Source organism: Balearica regulorum, unplaced genomic scaffold (assembly GCF_011004875.1).
Source record: "Balearica regulorum gibbericeps isolate bBalReg1 unplaced genomic scaffold, bBalReg1.pri S39, whole genome shotgun sequence".
Classification (NCBI taxonomy): domain Eukaryota; kingdom Metazoa; phylum Chordata; class Aves; order Gruiformes; family Gruidae; genus Balearica; species Balearica regulorum.
This window is the reverse complement of record NW_022679030.1, coordinates 36,546-55,321: the sequence shown is the minus strand read 5'-3', so window position 1 is coordinate 55,321 and position 18,776 is coordinate 36,546. Positions and strand designations below refer to the sequence as shown.

Genomic DNA, 18,776 nt, shown 5'->3' with positions numbered 1-18,776 from the left:
TTTACCAACAGATCAAAGATTTGTGTCTCATTTGGTGTAATTTGGCCCAAAAAAAGGATGAAAAGTGAGTGCTGGGGAGCCGAGAGTTCCACTTTTCCGGGACTGGCAGGGGGCCTGTGCAAGGCTTTGCTGCTTCACTCCATAATTAAGGCCCTGAAATTTAAGGACAATCTTCTAATTGCTCGCTGCCGACAACCAAACATTAATTTTACTAGGTCCCTCAGGCCCCTTTGGGTGCCCCCCATGTGCCTCCATGACCCTCTGGGTGCCCCCCATGTGCCCCCATGCCCCTCTGGGGTACTCCTCAGGTCCTTTTGGGTGTCCCCCATGTGCCTCCAGGCCCCTTTGGGTGCCCCCTCGGCCCCTTTAGGTGCCCCCTGTATGCCTCCACACCCCTCTGGGTCCCCCCCATCTCCCTCTTGGGTGTCCCCCAGCCCCCTTAGGTTGCTCCCCAGGATCCTCCATGCCCCTTTGGGTACCCCCAGCCCTTTCTGGCTACAGCCCCCTCCCTGCCCCTTTGGGTGCCCCTCTGGGTGCCCCCCAGAGCACCCCCAGTCCCCTCTCAGTGCGTTTCGGGGCCCCCCTAGAGCCTTTCCCAACCCTGACACCCCCCAGGGACAGAGGGCCTGGGGTCCCCCACCACTCGTCCCCATTGCCGTGGGGGCAGCGCCCCTGTGCCCCCCCCAATCCCCAGGATGTCTTCATCCTCCTCCTCCTCCTCCTTAAGGGCCCCCGGCCAGCGCTGGCCCCGTGCCCGGATCCTGATGGGCATCCCCAGCTGCCACCGCAATGGAGGAGACGTGAGTGCCCCCGGGGTGGGGGGGTCCCGCCATACCCCCCACTGCTGACACCCCCCCCCAAACCCACCATTTCCCCCAGGGTGCCCTCGGTGGAAGCCTACGAAGCGGCCATGGTGCTGAGCGGGGTGGGGGATGCGCTTGGCTACCGGGGGGGCCGCTGGGAGTACTGCACCTCGGGACCCCAGATCCACGCCGAGCTGGCCGAGCTAGGGGGGCTGGAGGCCATCACCCTGCAGCCCCCCCGAGTGGCCCGTCAGCGATGACACCATCCTCCACCTTGCGACCGCCGAGGGCCTGGCCACAGGTTGGGGGGGGGGGCAGCAGGGGACCCCATTGCACCCCACAAACACAGGGGAGGGTCCCCAGGGGGTGGCATCCCCATTGTACAGTGCAGTGTTGGGGGGGGGTGGTGTCCCTGTTATACCCCTGGGCTGTATGGGGGGGGGTCCTTGGGGAGGTTGGGGGGTCCCCGTTATACCTCTGAGCTACCTCTGAGGTTTGGGGGTCCCCATTATACCCCTGACCCAAACCGGATGGTCCCTGGGGGGGGCTTTTGGGTGTCTCCAGCCACCCCCAGGGGGAGGGAGGACACTCCAGTGAGGCTCTATATTTCTCCCCCCCCAAAAAAAAACCAGGAGGGGGGTCCCCATTTCCCCTCAGGGGGGTCCTATTTTTCCCCACAGTTTGTGGGAATTTCTGTTCCCTTTCCTCCCATATTGGGTGCTGGGGGGGGGCTCATTTGCCCCTCCGAATTTGGGGGAGCCCACCCGATTTGTGGTACTCAGGAGGATTCTTCTCCTGAGTTTTGGGGTGTTCGTGGATGTTGTCCCAGTTGCCCTCCCGTTGGGGGGTGTGTGCATGGGGGATGTTACCCTTTCCCTCCAGTTTGGGAGCCTGTTGGTGGTGTCCCCTTTTCCCTCCATTTTTGGGGGTCCGTGGGGGGGGTGTCCTCCTTCCCCTTCAGTTTTGGGTTGTCTGTGGGGTGGTGTTTCCTCTCCCTGCCATGGGGGTCTTCCCCTTCAGTTCTGGGGGGTGTGGGGCCTCTTCCTCTCCTCCAGTTTAGGTGGCCTGGAGGGGCAGTCCTCACTGCTCCCCCCCTCCCCGCCAGGGCTGGAGGGGGAACCCCTCCTGCAGGAGCTGGCTCAGCGCTACGTGGCCGCCATGGGTGACATGGAGGGCCGCAAGCCGGGGCCCACCAGCATCCTGGGTGAGTGGGGTCCAATGGTCTGGGGGCACTCAGGGGGTGTTAGGGGGCGTCAGGGGGTCTCACGCCCCAGACCTCCCCACCAGGCACCTCGCAGCTGCGGCCTGGGGAGCCCGGGGGCTATCGCATCCCCTTCAACCCCACCGGCACCGGCTGCGGAGCTGCTATGCGCAGCCTGGCCATCGGCCTCCGGTAGGGACGGGGACACAGGAAAGGAGAGCAGCCGGGTTTGGGGGGGGGGACATGGGGGGGGACATGGCAGGTACTGAGGTATCAGGGCTGGGGGGGGCGAGGACAGGATGGGGACATGGGGATGTCAGGGATGGGGCAATGGGGGCATGGGGGTGTCAGAGCTGGGGGGGCATGGGGCACGGCGAGGAGGGGGACACAGGGGGACAGGGACACTGGAGTGTCAGAGGTGGGGATGGGGACATGGGGCTGCTGGGTGACGGGGTGTCGGGGCCGTAGGGGAGTCGGGGATGGAGACATGGGGGTGTCGGAGCTGGGGGGATGGGGACATGGGGGACGGGGACAAGGGGGGACGCAGACACATGGGGATGGGGACACAGGGATGTCAGAGCTTGTGGAAGAGGGACGTGAGGGTGTCAGAGCTGGAGGGAAGGGGACATGAGGTGATGGGGACGGGGCACCAGGGACATGGGGGTGGAAGAGGTGGGGGGGGCGGGGACACAGAGGAGGATGGGAACGTGGGGGAGGACCAGGACCGGGGACTGGGGACATGGTGGTGCTGGAGCCAGGAGGCAGGGGACAGTGGGGATGGGGCGGGGAGCCTGAGGGGACAGAGAACAGGAGGACAGAGACAGGGAGGGGGGACAGAGGGGTCATGGAGCAGATGGGAGGGGGACATGGAGGTGGTGGGGCCAGGGGGGTGGGGACAGCGGGGACAAGGACAGTGGGGACAAGGGAGGTGGGATGCAGATAGAGACAAGGCTGGGGATACAGGGACAGGGAGGGGACAGGGGAGGACAGCGACAGGGCTGATGCCAATGTAGGTACCCGCATGCCTGGGAGCTGCCAACACTGATCCGGGTGAGCATCGAGAGTGGGCGCATGACCCATCACCACCCCACAGGTGGGTGCCACGCAGGAGGGGACAGGGAGGAGGGGACACTGGAGCCCCTCTGAATCCCCTGTCCCCGCAGGGTACCTCGGGGCACTGGCAGTGGCCCTCTTTGGGGCACTGGGGGCTCGGGGGGAGCCCCCAGAGCGCTGGGGGGCCGAGCTGCTGCGGGTCCTGCCCCTCGCATGGGACTACGTGGAAGGTGCCGGGGTGGCCGTGGGGGACAACGCTGCCGCCTGGCCCTTCTTTGGAGATGCCTGGCACCGGTGAGGGGGTACTGGGAGGGTTCTGTGGGGTCACTGGGAGCACTGGAAGGGGTTGGGGAGGATACTGGGAGGGGCTCGGGGCGTCACTGGTGTCACTGACATCTGCAAGGCTCTCTCCCAGTCCTGGCAGCGCAGCGCACCGGTGTCACTGGTGTCGCTGCTCTGCGCCAGCACCTCGATGTCCCCAAGTGTCCCCTGCCCCACTGCCACTGGTGTCACAGCTGACTCTGGTGCCCAGTCTGCCCGCAGGGTCACCGGTGCGCATCCTGTCCCTGCTGCCCCCAGTGTCCCCATGTCCCCAGTGTCCCCACCAGTGCTGCCATCCTCAGCTGTAGAACTGTGGCCCAGGGCCACTGAACACCCCACTGACCTCAGGGTCCCTGATGTCCCTGCTGCTCTTGCTTTCCCTGGTGTTACTGGTGTCCCCACTGCATCCACTGCCATGATGCCCACAGGTGTCCCAATTGTCCCCAGTGTCCCCACAGGTACCTGGTGTCACTGGGGCCACTGGAGAGCCACAGCCTGGTGACCCCCAGTGTCACTGGTGACACCAATGACCCCAGTGTCCGCAGTGACACCAATGTCCCTGGTGACTCCAGTGTACCCATGTCTCCAGCGTCACTGATCTCGGTGTCCCTGCTGACCCCAATATTCCCAGTGACCCCAGCATCCCCATGTCCTCAGTGACTCCAGTGTTCACAGTGACTTCAATGTCCCCATGTCCCTGCAGGTACCTGGAATCCCGGGGGCTTCTGGAGGGTCGTGGCCCGCCGCAGGTGCCATCCCTTCCATCACCGGCCGAGCGGGATGCAGCATACCTTGGCTGGGCACTGGAGGGGTGGCCAGGGCGCAGCGGCCATGATGCACCTATGGTGGCCTTGGAGGCCCTGCTGGCAGCCGGCGGATGTTGGGAGGACCTGTGTGCCAGGGGGGTCCTGCATGGCGGGGACAACGATTCGACAGGGACCATCGCCGCTGGGTGCTGGGGGCTGCGGGGGGGGCTGGCGCCTGTCCCCCCGGGGCTGCACTGCTGCCTTGAGCACCGTGGGCGACTGCGCGATGCTGCCCACCGCCTCCACGCGCTGGCCTGGGGGAGATGCTGAGCCCCCCCGCACTGCATCCTGGGTGTCACCTGCTGTCCCCTTCCCAGAAACACCCCTGTGGGTCCCCAGGGTGAAGCAGAGACCTTCATGGAGTCCTGGAGGGGCTTGGGAGGGTCATTGGGGGTCAGCAGAGACCTGCATAGGGTGCTGGGGGTGCTCAGGAGGGTCCCTGGGGGTCAGCCAAGACCTTCGCAGGGTCCTGGGACAGCTCCGGAGGGCTCCTAATGGGACTGCAGGGAACTTCAAAGGGTCCTGGGCTGCTCAGGAGGGCCCCTGCGAGACCCTGGGGGGAGGCAGGGCCCTTCAAGGGGTGCTGGGGGGCTCCGGCAAGCCCCAGGGAGACCACCACAGCCACATCCAGCTGGCCTTTTATCCCATCACAGTTAGAGACCCCAGGACCTCCCCAAGGAGCCTCAGTCACCCCCACAGTAAAAAAGTGTCTTCCCATATCACTCTGTATCTAGGTTTGTGCCATGCGCCTCTTGTCCTGTCACTGCCACTGCTGAGCTTTCACCTGGGTGGACTCCCTACAGCCAAATCTTCTCCAGACTGAAGAGCTCTGGCTCACGCTGCCCCTCCAAGAAGCTCCCAGCCGTGGAGCTTCTCAAGGGCCCTTTATTGGATTCTCTCACAGTCGCTCCATCTCTCTTGTACTGGTAGCCCAGGACTTGGACCCAGTGTTCAAAGGGTGGGCTCATCAGTGCTGAGTGGAGAGGAAGGAGCACAGAACCCCTCCGAGTGCCACCCAGGATGGTAACAGCCTTCTTCACATGTTGCTACTTATCGCCACCTTAGTGGGCACCACAGCCTCAAGGTCCTTCCAAGCAAAAAGTGATGGGCACCCAGGGTGATGGGCCCCCAGGGTCAACAACCCCAAGGGTGATGGGTCCCCAGGGTCAACAGCCCCAAGGGTGACGGGCCCTGGATGTGATAGGCCCAAAGGGTAAACCACCACAGGTCTGATGGGCCCAGAGTTAATCACCTCAAGGATGATGGGACCAAGGACTAATGGGCCCCAAGGGTAAAAAACACCAGGGGTGATGGGCCCCAGGGTTAACCACCCCGAGGGTGGTGCACCCAAAGGGTGTTGGGCCTTGGCTTTAACCACCCCAAGGATGATAGGCCTCCAGGATTAACCACCTCCAAGGTTAACCCCGCCAAGGGTGATGGGCCTCCAGGGTTAACCACCGTAAGGCTGATGGATCCCAAGTTTAACCACTCCAAGGGCGAAGGGCCCAAGGATTGATGGGAACCCAGAGTTAAACACCCCAAGGGTGACGTGCACCAGTGTTAACCACTTCAAAGGGTGGTTGGTCCTGGGGTTTAACCACCTTGAGGGTGATGGGCTCAAGGGGTGATGGGGCCCCAAGGTTAACCACTCCGAGGTTGGTGGGCCAAAGGTACAATGGGCGCCCAGGGTTAACAACTCCAAGGGTGATGTGCCCCTGCGGTTGGTGGGGGTTGACAATCCAAAGGGTGATAGGCCCAAGAGGTGATTGGAAAGCAAGTTTCACCACCCCTTGGGCAATAGGCCCCCACAGTGATGGGCATCCAAGGTTAAGAAAACTATGTGTGCTGTGCCCAATAGTAAACCAGCCCAAGGTTGATGAGTGCCTTGGCTGATGGGGCCCAGGAGTTAACCACCCCAAGGGTGATGGGCCCAAGGGATGATGGGTCCCAGGGTTAACCACTCCAAGGGGTATGGGCCCTTGGGGTGATGGCCACCTGGGGTTTACCACCTTAAGGGTGATGGGGCTAAAGAGGTGATGGGAACTCGAGGGTTAACTAGCCCAGTGGTGATAGGTCCATGCACTGAGGGGTCCCCAAGTCTAATGACAACAAGAATGACAGACCCCAGGGTTAACCACCCCAAGGGTGATGGTCACAAGGGTTAACCACTGAGAGAATAATGGGCCCTAGGCCTGGTAAGCCCTCAGTATTAATCAACCCACAGGTAATGTGCCGCTGAGGTGATGGCCCCATAGGGTTAACCACCCCAAAAGTGATAGGCTGAAATGGTGTTGGGTCCCTAGGGTTATCAACCCCAAGGGTGATATCCCCTGAGGTGAACCCCACCAGAGGTGATGGACCCCAGGGCAGTGGGACTCCAGGGTTAACAACCTAAAAGGTGATTAGCCCAAGGGTTGGTGGGCCCCCATGGTTAGCCACCTCAAGAGGTGATGGGAACCCAGGTTTCACCACCCCAAGTGCGATGAGTTCCCAGGCTGATGGGCCCCCCAGGGTTAATCACCCCAAAAGTGATGGGCCCAAGAGGTGATGGGCCTCCAAGTGTTGAACCGTCCTAAGGGTGATAGGCCCAATAAGTGATGGCCACCCAGGGTTAAGTCACCAAGGATAACTGGCCCAAGGGGTGACGGGTCCCCAGCCCACCGCAAGGGTGATGGGCCCCTGGGTTGATGGGTCCCCAGCATTAATCACCCCAAAATAGATTGGTCCAGGAGGAGATGTCCCACCGTGCTTATCCCCCAAGGGTGATTGAGCTGTAAGGTATTGGGCTGCCAGAGTTAAGCACACCCCATGTGATGGCCCCCCTCCTCAATGTTGATAGCTCTAAGGGTGATTGGCCAAAGGGGTGATGGACCCACAAGGTTAACCACCCCAAAGGTTATGGCCCTAAGGCACAAAGGGCCCCAGGGTTAAGCACCCCAAGGGTGATAGACCCAAGGGTTGACGGGCCCCCAGCATTAACCACTCCAAATGTGATGGGCCCTTGTGGTGATGGGCCCCCAGTGTTAACCACCCCAACAGTGTTGGGCCTAATGTTTGATGTGCTTTAACCACCCCAAGGGTGACGGGCCCCTGGAGTGATGGAGTCCCAGGGTTATCTACCCCAAGTTTGATGGGAACCCAGAGTTAAGTACCCCAAGACTGATGGGCCCAAGGAGTGATGGGCACCTGGGGTTAGCCACCCCAAAGGCTGACTGGCCCAAGGGGTGATGGACCCCCATGGTTAATCACCCCAAAGGTGATGGATCCAAGGGGTTATGGGGTCCCAGGGTTAAGCACCCTCAGGGTCATGGGCCAAAGACATCATGGTCCAACACTGTTAAACACACCAATGGTGATGGGCCCCTCTGCAGACTGGATGCTGGGCTTTACCAACCCATGGTTGATTGATCCCCACCTTTAACTACCCCAAGGGTGATGGGCCCCTCTGCAGACTGGATGCTGGGCTTTACCAACCCATGGTTGATTGATCCCCACGTTTAACTACCCCAAGGGTGATGGGCCTAAGGGGTGATGGAAAACCAGAGCTGACCACCTGTACTGGTTTTGTCTGGGATAGAGTTAAATTTCTTCATAGTAGCTTGTATGGGGCTGTGTTTTGGATTAGTTCTGAAAAGAGTGCTGATAACACACTGATGGTTTAGTTACCGCTGAGCAGTGCTTTCACAGCACTAAGGCCTTTTCTGCTCCTCACGCTGCCCTGCCAGTGAATAGTTTAGGGTCCACAAGAAGTTGGGAGGTGACACAGCTGGGACAGCTGACCCTAACTGATGAAAGGGATATCCATACCATATAAAGTCATGCTCAGGGACTAGCTGGGCAGTCGAGGGTGCCCGGCTGGGAATTGGAAGATCTTGTTGAAGAGCCAAAATTGAGAGATCTACCCAGAACCGGGAGCTCAGTGTTGAGGGGAGATGCGTCTCCTCGGGGAATCTGTAGTGTCACCCTGTCCAGCTGAGCTTGTCAAATTGGGTCTTTCTACAGAGGGAAATTCTAAAATCATGGGATAATTTTGGTCAGAGGGGACATCGTGAGGTCTCCAGCCCAATCCCATGCTCAGAGCAGGTCCCATCAGGCTGCTCAAGGACATGCTCACCTGAGATATAAACACCACCAAAGTCTTGCCCCTCTGGCTACAAGATCTGCGCATGCTTTTGGTAAAAAAGCCCTCCTTTTTAACATCCAGCTCCTAATTTTTGAAGTCCCAACCCTCATCTTTAGATTAAAAAATCTCATTCTTGGAGTTGAAACCTAAATCTTAATAATAAAAAAAAAACTATTTAAAGGCCCAAAAGAAAAAATGTAGAGCCTACACCACCATTTACAAGGTCAAACCCCTGATTTTTAAGATCCAACCCTGAGTTTTTAAGGTGCAAACCCTTACTTTATAATGCAAGACTCAATAGTAGGGCAAAAAGCATAGGCTTTAATTCATCAAAGCCAACTTTGAGGAGTCCAAATACGAATTATTAAAGACCACACCAACGTTTTTAGAGCACAAGACCTCATTTATAACCTCCAAGGCCCACTTTTAAGATTCAAAGACTCATTTTAAGGGCCCAGAAAATTATTTCAAAGAACCAAAGCCTGATTTTGAAGGTCCAAAGCTTCACTGAAAGAGCCCAAAGGCTGATTTATAGGGTCCAAAGGCCGAATCTTGGAAAAAAACCCCTTATTTTTATTTTCCAAAGCCTCATTAATAGGGACCAAAGCACTATTTCAAGAAACCAGAGCTAAATTTTTAGGATCCAGTCTCAAATTTTGAAGGACAAAGCCTCATTTTGACAGAATATGAATCTTGAGGGTACAAAGCCTGAATAAAGGATCCAAACTGCTCATTTAAGGATTAAAGTCTATATTTCCTATTGTCCAAAGACTCATTCGGAGCATCGAAGGACTCCTTTTTAGGGTGCAAAGCCTTAGTTTTGGTACCAGAGAGTTATTTTAAAGCACAATTTCAGGCTTCAAAACACCGGTTTCGTTTCCAAACCCCCATTTTAAGGGCCCAAAGATCCATGTTGAAGGCCCCAGCCTTCAGCTTCCAGGTCATAAACTCTCATTTCTATGGTCCAAACCCTCTTTTACAGCTCTAAGCCTCAACTGTAGTGCCCAAAGCCCTGTATTAGGGACCAAAGCTTCATGTCTTGCATCCTTAGAGGCACCAATAGGTTCCCCTCTTTTTCAGGGTCCAAAGCCTCATTTTTAGCATCTAGCCCATCATTTCTAGGGCCCAAAGCCCCATTGGTAGGGCCAAAATCCTCATTTTTAGGGTCCAAGCCTGTCTTTTAGTACACATAGCATTTTTTCAGGACCCACTGTTTCATTGTTAGGGTCCAAACCCTCATTGTTAAGGTCCAAACCCTCATTTATAAGTTCCAAGATTTATACTTTTAAGGTCCAAAGACTCATCTTCAGTGCCCAGAGTGTCATTTGTAAGGCCCAAAGTCTGACTTTGAAGGTCCAAAGCCCCATTTCTAGAGTCCAAGGCCTAATTTTTAAGGTCCAAAATTTCATTTGTCAAATCGAGCTTGTCATTTTTAGGGTCCAAGCCCCATCTCGGGTCTCCAAAGACTCATTTTGAGACCATCCATTTTACAGCAGACTCTTTAAAATAGGGTGAATGATACTTGAATATGCATTAATAATGATTTTTAATATTGAAATAAAATAATTCAAAATCCTAGTTTTGGTTTAAGACAGTTCAGTGAACCTACTCAGGACCTTCAAACCGCGTGGGTTTGAACCCACGCAGACATACGTCCATCAGATATGGTAATGAGCTAAAAGGAGTACATGCTAAACATATATGACTCTCCATCCAAATCATGTTAAACGTCACCCCAGGGAGGGGACAGCTACGGCTGGGGTATAAAGGAAATTGAGGAAGTTACCTCCATGGGGGGAGAGAAGAAATTGCAGACCCCGAAGAGGTGGTCAATGGGCTATGCTCCTTCTCCTCCACCTGAGATAGGGATGCCTTCTTGGTAAGCATTGTGCCTTCAGCTTTTCGGTGAGAATACCCGGGATTGTATTTTTGCTAGCATTATAATTGTAATCATATATTAGCGCTTTTGCAGTAAGTGCATTTATCAACGGCAATTCTGAACTCATTTTATATCTGTCACTTTAACAAACTTTCTATTAGTTTCATCTTTGTGAAATTGCATCAGTGAAAGTCCTTTGGGGGCTCTGACAGGCAAACATTGCCTCGCATATGTGGCTATATATAATCCTTTGGACATGGACCGTTGACCAAGTCTGGGACTAAGACTGGACCTAACTGCACCTAGGCTCCTCTCTGAGAAGGAGTCTAGAAAGCAAGGGGGTCCTTTCTGAACCTGGGGACTTAAATGGGGGGCCTCCCGCAGCCACACATCAGACTCTACCCTTTACGCGACAGTGCCAAATGAGCTGACTCAGCGTAGTGGTACGCAGCTCAATGCACTGCCACAGCCATGTGACAATTTTCAGGTTTGTTGTTTTGTTCTTTGTTCATTTAGGAGAGGAACCGACTTTAGGTTCTGTGAAATTTTGAAAGTATGGCTAAGGCAGGTTTTAAAAGACAATTTGAAAATGCTGTAGTAAAGGCAAGTCATAGCCTGTTCAACTCTGCAGAGATCTAAAATTGCTGTTTAATTAAAATCTAAGATGGCTAAGATTTTTGAAACTACGTTAGCAGATTCACTCGTGCAATGAGACGAGATATCAGATCCATCCCAGCCGTTGACCACAACTCTTTCAGTGATACCATCCAGCCAATTCCTTATCCAGCGAGTGGTCCATCCATCGAATTCGTGTCTCTCCAATTTAGACACAAGGATGTCATGTGGGACAGTGTCAAATGCCTTGCATTTATGTTAGACCTAAGTCCAGTACCAATTATTTTGCCATTGGCACACATACCAACCACGCACTGCTTAGGTGCAGCCTACCACGGGCTGTTTAACATCCATGAAAAAGTAAGACTAGCTCATATGCATTTCTAATTATTGATCATCAGTGAGCTACTTCCAAAACGCATGGTTTAGCAGTGCCATGAGCTTGTATCCTGATGTTTTTCTTCAATGGGTAAGGGTATCTTGCAGCACACAACACAGTTCCTGCCTGCTGCCACAGGGCTCTAGAAATTTCCTTCTTGGGCACAAAATTTCTTTCCATATGCACTTACTCAAACACTACCCAGCATCCTGTACAATCAATATTTACATGGCTAAATATTTATACATCATTTGATCATGACCATTTCAAAAATTGGAAAGATATCAACAAGCAAGTGATACTCGCAGAGGGTCGGGATTCTCTGCAACCTCATTCTTGTCTTCTGACTTATGCCAATGAAATCCATTCAAACTTTGATGAAATGGTGTACACTAAAAAAAAAACCAAAAACACCAAATCCAAAACGCAAACACCAAGCAAACTAAACACCACGGTTGCACTTCTAGGAGTTACTGGAAATATGCCGACAAAAAATATTGTCCATTGCAAAACTAAAGCATAGTTGCATAGAGCTATTTGATGGTAAGAGAATAGAAGAAAATGTCCGAAATTCCAGAACTATGGTTATGTTTGATGGAGTTAATGGCTAAAGCAACCACAACAGATAAAGGACATAATGTAACATCCAAATAGAGTTGTTAAAACTAGTTACTAAGACTCTAGTTAAAAATGAAGTGCAGGAATGACACATCTCTAAATTAAACCACAGCTCCATTATCGCACTCAAGTTTCCACCATGTTCCTAAACACACTCTCCTGCACTTCAAGCTTGACCTATCTAGCTGATAAATGATCCACTACCATCAACCCAAAAAGAAGGAAAAAATAAAATCATGGATTCTAGTTAAAGGTTTCTGATTTCTCTATCAGCTGAACACCAGATGCCTCTTCAAAGGAAACCATGGGCAAGAGAATCCTTTTTACAGAAGCTCAGCTCTGCAAATTGAAACAAGGATGACTTCTGATGAGCCCCCGTCAAATTAGTCACTGTGGTGGGTCGACCCAGGCTGGAGGACAGGTGCCCCCAAAGCTGCTCCATCACCCCCTTCTCAACTGGACAGGGGAGAGAAATATAATGAAAGGCGGTGGGTCGAGAGAAGGACAGGGAGAGATCGTTCACCAATTACCATCATGGGCAAAACAGACTCAACTTAGAGGAAAAAAGTCATCTAATTTATTACCAAGCAAAACAGAGTAAAGCAATGATAAGTAAATCCAGATCTTAAAACACCTTCTCACATCTTCTCACTCCTCTCTCTGGCTGCAAAAGCTCCCACTAGTTGTTTGGGTTTTTTTTTTTTCCCCTTCATAAATATCTTATCCCAGAGGTGCTACCACCATCACTGATAGGCTCAGCCTTGGATGGAACCGGCTGGCATTGGCTCTGTCAGACATGGGGGAAGCTTCTAGCAACTTCTCACAGAAGCCACCCCTGTAGCGCCGCCCCCCCCCCCCACTACCAACACCTTGCCATGCAAACCCCTTACATACATGTTGAGAAATTCTTTTACCAAACAATGATTAGCTTTAAATTTCAAAAGCCCTATGAGTAATTAATGTGTATGGAGAAGATATCCTAACCTTGAGAACAGAAACCTCCTGGCAGGATTGCCCAAACAGGGTTGATCAGGAAGAGCTGCTTGGCCGGACAACAGAGCTGGGAAACATCCCAGGAGAAGAAACTGTCCTCAAAGACTTGTGACCATAAAAGGGACAAAGGAGTGGGGGGCTAAGTCCCCAAATGGCCACCGGCGACCACCTGAGACCCCACGCATGCATAGTGTAGTTTTGCAATGCCAGCGTTACGTAAATGTAGTAGATAGGCAGAGAGGCGGAGATTTCTCAGAAAATCTATGACTATTCATGTCTTATGGTATATAAAGGATGAACTTCTGTTTTAGGGTATGCACGATAGGCAGAGTTATCCCCCGTGCATCCGTCGCCATAATAAAGAATGCCTGCTCTTTAATGCTACATCAGCGTTAGGAGTTCATTTCCGTTTTTTCAGTAACAGTAACAGCCTCCACCCACCTGCCCCCCCAGCTCCCCATACACCCTGTTTGCTACCTCACACACCCCAGACCTGCTCAGGATGCCCTTGATTCTCTCCGTTACCCCTCAGTGCCCCCGATCACCTTGGTTCACCCCAGAAACCTCCACCCCCAAGATGCCTCTGCTCCCCCCAGACAGCCCGATCACCTCCGTTACCCTTCCAGGCATCCCAGCTCTCCTGCTCAGATGTCTTTAGTCTACTCAAATGCCCTTATATACCCCTGATCCCCTCAGTTTCCCCTTCAGAAGACCCAGATCCCCTCAGTTCCCCCCTTCAGACACCCCCAAACTTTTGAGGTCCTCTCAGACTCCCTCACTCCCCCGCTGAACACCCTCCATTGCCTCCACATCTCCCCAGACACCCCCCATCATCTCAGTTCTCTCCAGACAACCCGGACCCCTCAGTTCCCATCCCCCCAGACCCTCTCGATCCCATCAGTTCCCCCCCGCAAACCCCGCTCAGGTACCCCTGGTACCTGCCTCCCCCAGGGTCCTGCTCCCCCCAGACTCCCCCGGCCCAGGCCCTGACCAGGCCCAACGCTCATGGTACCCGGCAGGACGGCACACTCGGGGTCAGATGTGGCTGGGGGAGCATTTACAGGGGAAGGGTGATGGGAGGGAGTGCTTCCACCCCCGCAATCTGGGCAGGGGGAGATGGCAGAGAGCTATTTCCCACAAAAAAGGGAGAGGCTGAGGGGGGGAGCTGTTTCCTGCCCAAAAGGGAGTGGTGACACAGAGGAAGAACACAGAAAGGGAACTGGGAACAACGGGCCCCGTGGGATGGGGGGCAAATGGCAACTGGCCGTGGGGACAGCAGCGCTGGGGATGGGGAGAGGGGCCTGCTGGGGCTGTGGGGCCACCAGGAATAGGGGTCTGGGGAGGGAGGAGCCAGGGGCCATGGGGCTGTGAGGAGGGAGAAGGGCAGGGGTTGTGGGGCTATGGGGCTGTGGGGCTGTGAGGCCGTTGGGCTGTGGTGTACGGGGCCATAAGATGGGGCTATGGGGGTAGTGGGGAGCTGTGGGGAGGAGGGAGGGGGCTTGGAGGGTCTGTGGGTGACAGCATTTGCTGTCAGTGTCGGTTTGCCTCAGTGTAAATGAGTCCCTGGCTGCTGGAGCCCGAGCAGTCTCAGCCACGCTTACGGGGTGGCCTGCACATTGCTAAAGGGCTGCCGAAAAGGGGGAGTAAAACCCCGACCATGGCCTGAGGAGACCAGGGGTTCCACCTGACTATCCAGCGCCATCAATCCTGCGGGGACAGAGGGAGGGAGGAGGGAGGGAGGGATGCCGGGTGAGGCTGGCACGCAGGGGCCTGGCTTGCGGCAGGCAGTGTGGCGGCGCCCGGTGCCTTGCAGATGAGACTGGGCCTGGCCTGGAGGGGCTGGGGGGAGCGGCACGCGGGGCAGGACCCTCTCCCTGCGCCCCAGCAAAGACGCCCGAGCAGATGGAGGTGGAGACAGAAAAGGCTTTATTGGCGGGGGCTGTCAAAAGGGCAGCAGCCCCTCACTGGCCACGGGGAGGATCTTTCCCAGGGCGTAGGCCAGGTGGGTGTAGGTCTCCTCACACAGCAGATGCGGCAGCAGGCGGTAGAAGAGCTCGGGGTCGTAGGAGGCGGCGTAGAGCACCGCAGCAGCCAGAGTGAAGCCGACGGCCAGCTGCAGGCCCAGCAGGAGCAGGCAGAGTATCCTGTGGGGCAGAAGAGGGATGGGAGAGAGGGCAGGGTGGATGCATCGCCAGCCCATCTTGCCTATGGGATGGAGGGGGCTGTCCTGGGAGTCCCGGGGGCTGCCTCCCCAGCCGTTTCGCGTTGCTGCCTCGGGCAGGGTGGGGCAGGAGACTCCGCAAGCCTGGGAGAACGCCCCGGCCCAGGGTAAACGGACGCTGAGCACTCGCCAGCGGCAAAGGCCACAGCCGGCCAGCAGCTCCCCAGCAGCCTGGACTTGTGAGCCCCGGCGGCTGGAGCAGGTGTGCGGCCCATCGCAGCCGCTGCCCGGGAGCGGGCCCCAGGGGACCCAGAGGGGACACTCACTGCAGCCAATACGTGAAGCCACGTCTCCTTGCCAGCAGGTCCCTCTCCTGCAGGTCAACACAGAGCAAGGACACTTGTCAGGCACTGCCGCGCGGTCGGGACAGCTGGGGTTGCGCGGTGCCCCTTTGCCTTGCGCGGGACTACAGCCCACGCATGGCTCTGACCTCCACGGACCCCTCTCCCGCTTACCAGCTGTGCTTCCACCACCTCCGGCAGCACAGTCTGCGGCGCCTCTGCCTCCTTCTTCCTCTGCTGCTGCCTGCAGGCAACAGGGCTTGGTTGGACGAGTTACAGGACCTCCACGGCCACGCGGGGGGTCCCCTTCCAAACATACCCCACCCCAGGCAGGGACTGGGCTCCCCTGTCACACATGCTGCACATGTGCGTGCTGCACGTCCCCCCCCACCCCATTGCCTGGCACCGGCACTGGCAGCCCCATCGCTCCGGGTGCCGCAGAGGCCCCCCACCGGACAGCCGTGTGGGGCAGGGGCCCAGCTCACCAGATCTCTTCCTGCTCCACTGCCTCTTCAAGCTGCCCTATTTCCTGGCGCAGCACCTGGGAGAAGGAAGGGTCTGAGTCCCTGAGCCCGCCGCGGCCCTCCTCCAGCCCCCCCTAGTCGCGCAGGGCCCGTGGGCACCCACCCGTTTTCCCCCAGCACTTTTGGCACTACCTCATTGTAGCGCTTGTCCTCCTGCAGCCAGGCCTTCATCTGGGCATAGTGCTTGTCCCCCTGCAAAACAACGGGCGCATCGTGCGGGCGGCTGGGCTGGGACCTGGGCACCCTCACCCCCCTCCAGCCCCAGGGCACTGGGAGACTGGGCGACTGGCAGGGCCAGGCATAGGGAAGTAAGTGGTGGATGCCCCCAGTGTCTGGGGAAAACGTCCTCCCCGGTCACGCTCCTGCCCAGAGCCGCTGGGCGACCGGCGTGAGGTGACCCTCCTTGAGCGGCGGGGGTTTGGACAAGACAAGATGACCTCCAGAAGTCCCTTCAAAGCTCTCAGCCCCAGCCGACTCTGCCCTGGGACTTGTGCAGAGGAGAGGACACCGACCTTGCTGTTGAACTTGTCTGTTGCTTCACGCACATCCCGATGCGTCTCCTCCTGCATGCGGAAAGGAGAGCAGGGGCTCAGGGCCTGCAGCCCCGGCCCCCGCGGACCGGGAGCCACTCCACACCTACCATATGCTGCAGTAGCTCCTTGCTCTTTGCCATGTTGGTGGAGCTCTGCACAGAATCTGTGCCGGCTCCTCCATCGGTCCCCGGAGCCTCTGCTGCCTGCAGGAATGGGGAACCATCAGATTCCCTGGCACAGACGTAGACCCGCCTCGCCCGTGGCGCTGCCCCAGCTTCCCACGCCCCAGCGCCCATCAGCCGCCTGCACACCCGCCCCCGGCCAGCGGTCCCTCGCCCTGTGCCCGGCTCAGCCTGCGCTAGCTGGGTGCACTGGCACCCCCCTCCCGGAGCCTGTCAGGACGGGCCTCCTTCTCCCCTCTACCTTCTGCGCCTCTTCCAGGCTTGCGGGTGTCTCCCTCTTTTCCTTCTGGAAGTTCTGCTGCGGGAGAGGAGGGGAAGAGGAGTAGCCGTCACCCCTGGGGTGACGGTGACATGGGGGGCCATCCGGCCCAGGAGGTCACAGTCCTGGGGGTCCTCAGATGCTGCCTGGGGAGCAGACGGGGTAGCAGAAGGGGTGACATGCCCCTTGGGGACATGGGGCAGGGACGGGCTGGATGTGCCGTTACCTGCAGGGGAGTTGTCTCCGGGGAGGGCAGTGTAACCTGCAAGAGGGAGTAGAGGGGGTGAGGAGGCTCTGTGTCACCGCAGACCACAGTCCCTGTCGCCCCTCAGCCATCGTCTACGTCCCTGTACCCCCCCAGCTGCTCACCCGGTGCCGGTGGCCTGGCCCGATACTGGTAGAGGCCGGCGATGAAGGTGCTGAGTCCCAACACCATCAGCACTGTGGCCACGGCCATCTTCACCGTCAGCCCTGGGGACAAGCCGAGACCTGTGGGGACACGGTGGGGGTGAGCAATGACATGGCGAGGACCCGAGCATCTTGGTGGGTGTCTCGTCCCCCCCCGATGCACCCCAGTGCTCCAGTAGGGGCTGGTCCAGGCAGGCATGTTGCACCGAGCACGTGAATGTGTTTCCAGCCACCAGGGCCGCCATCAAGGTGACCTGCATCTGGTAGGTCCAATCACCGTTGGGGATGGGGAGGTGCTCACCGGGGCCCAAGATGTCCCCGTTGTGCAGCCAGATGACGGGTCACCTCGGTGGGGGTAGAAGCCCCAGACGTGGTAGATGAGGAGGACGGGCGCCCGGGCGTTGCCCGTCGTGGAGGGGATGATGCGGGCTTGGGGTGGTGCTGGAGCAAGGAGGGGGGATGGTCAGTGAGCCCCCTCCCCACCCATGCGACGCCCTCATGCAATGTCCCTGTGCAATGCTCTGTGCAACGTCCTTGTGCAACGTGCGATTCACCATCCCCATGCAATGCTCCATGCAACGTCCTCGTGAAACGTGCGATGCACCATCCCCATGCAATGCTCCATGCAACACCCGCGTGCAACATCCCCATGCAACACCCCACCCCACACCCTACGCCACGTCCCCATGCAAAGCCCCTGTGCACAATGCCCCCGTGCAAAGCCCCCGTGCGCCGCAGGGCTCACTCCACCGCATCACCAGAATTAGGGGGCCAGGTCGTCACAAGCCCGACGCCGGGCTTCGGCGCGCTGCACCCAGGCGGTGCCATTGTTGAGGACGGTGGCGAGTTGGGTGGCAACGGGGCGGAGCAGCCCCCAGTCGCAGGGGACGAAGCGCCGGGCTTCGGGGTCGTAGCAGACCAGCGGGTTCTTGTTGAAGACGAGGGCCAAATTCAAATCCAGCATGGAGCCGTTGGCTGCCAGCGGGCAGGAGCTGGCCACGTGCACCAGGAAGGCATCTACGAGGGGGACACGGGGGTGGGCAGGGTCCCCATGGGTTGGACCCCCCCAAACCTGCTGCACGCCGCTGTCCCCCCACATCCTACCTGCCCCCCAGCAGCTCAGCACCAGCCCCAGCACCCCCACCACCCACATGGGCGGTGGTGGGTGCCGGTGCGTCCGGCATGGCGGATGAGCTCCGGCCTCTCCCTGCAGTGCCCGACCTTCGTTTCCGCCACCGGCCCGCTCCCTCCTCCTCCTCCTCCGCCTCCTCCTCCTGCTCCTCCTCAGGGCTTATCCCCAGGGATTTGGCCCCGGCACCCCACATCACCGGCGATGGGCAGCGCAGGGCTTCGCCCCGAGGGGACTGTGCCCCAGGGCTGGGCTTGGCACCGCGGGAATCCTGCCTGTCCCTTCCCAGTGGAGAAACTGAGGCACACCTCTTGGGTGTGGCTCTCTGGGCAGCGCAATCCTGCTGCACCCCAATATCAGACAGCGGAGAAGCCACCACCACGTCCTCCCTGTGGCCAGCTGCTGCCCTTCCACCCTTTGGCAGTGGGGAAACTGAGGCACGCCTCTG

The 18,776-nt window shown here is 57.3% G+C and overlaps 1 protein-coding gene and 1 pseudogene across 1 annotated transcript; one reads left to right on the top strand and one right to left on the bottom strand.

The window, feature by feature from the left end:
* Window positions 1-704: 704 nt before the first annotated feature.
* On the top strand, window positions 705-4,622 carry LOC142599691 (ADP-ribosylhydrolase ARH1-like). The gene is given in 8 exon segments (XM_075741421.1): window positions 705-800; window positions 880-1,036; window positions 1,038-1,104; window positions 1,909-2,007; window positions 2,091-2,196; window positions 3,018-3,097; window positions 3,168-3,351; window positions 4,082-4,622. Coding segments are annotated over 8 exon segments (1,077 nt in total). The 5' UTR covers window positions 705-789; the 3' UTR covers window positions 4,455-4,622.
* Window positions 4,623-14,900: 10,278 nt separating this feature from the next.
* Window positions 14,901-18,352, bottom strand: LOC104642158 (HLA class II histocompatibility antigen, DM beta chain-like; annotated as a pseudogene).
* Between the last annotated feature and the right edge of the window lie 424 nt (window positions 18,353-18,776).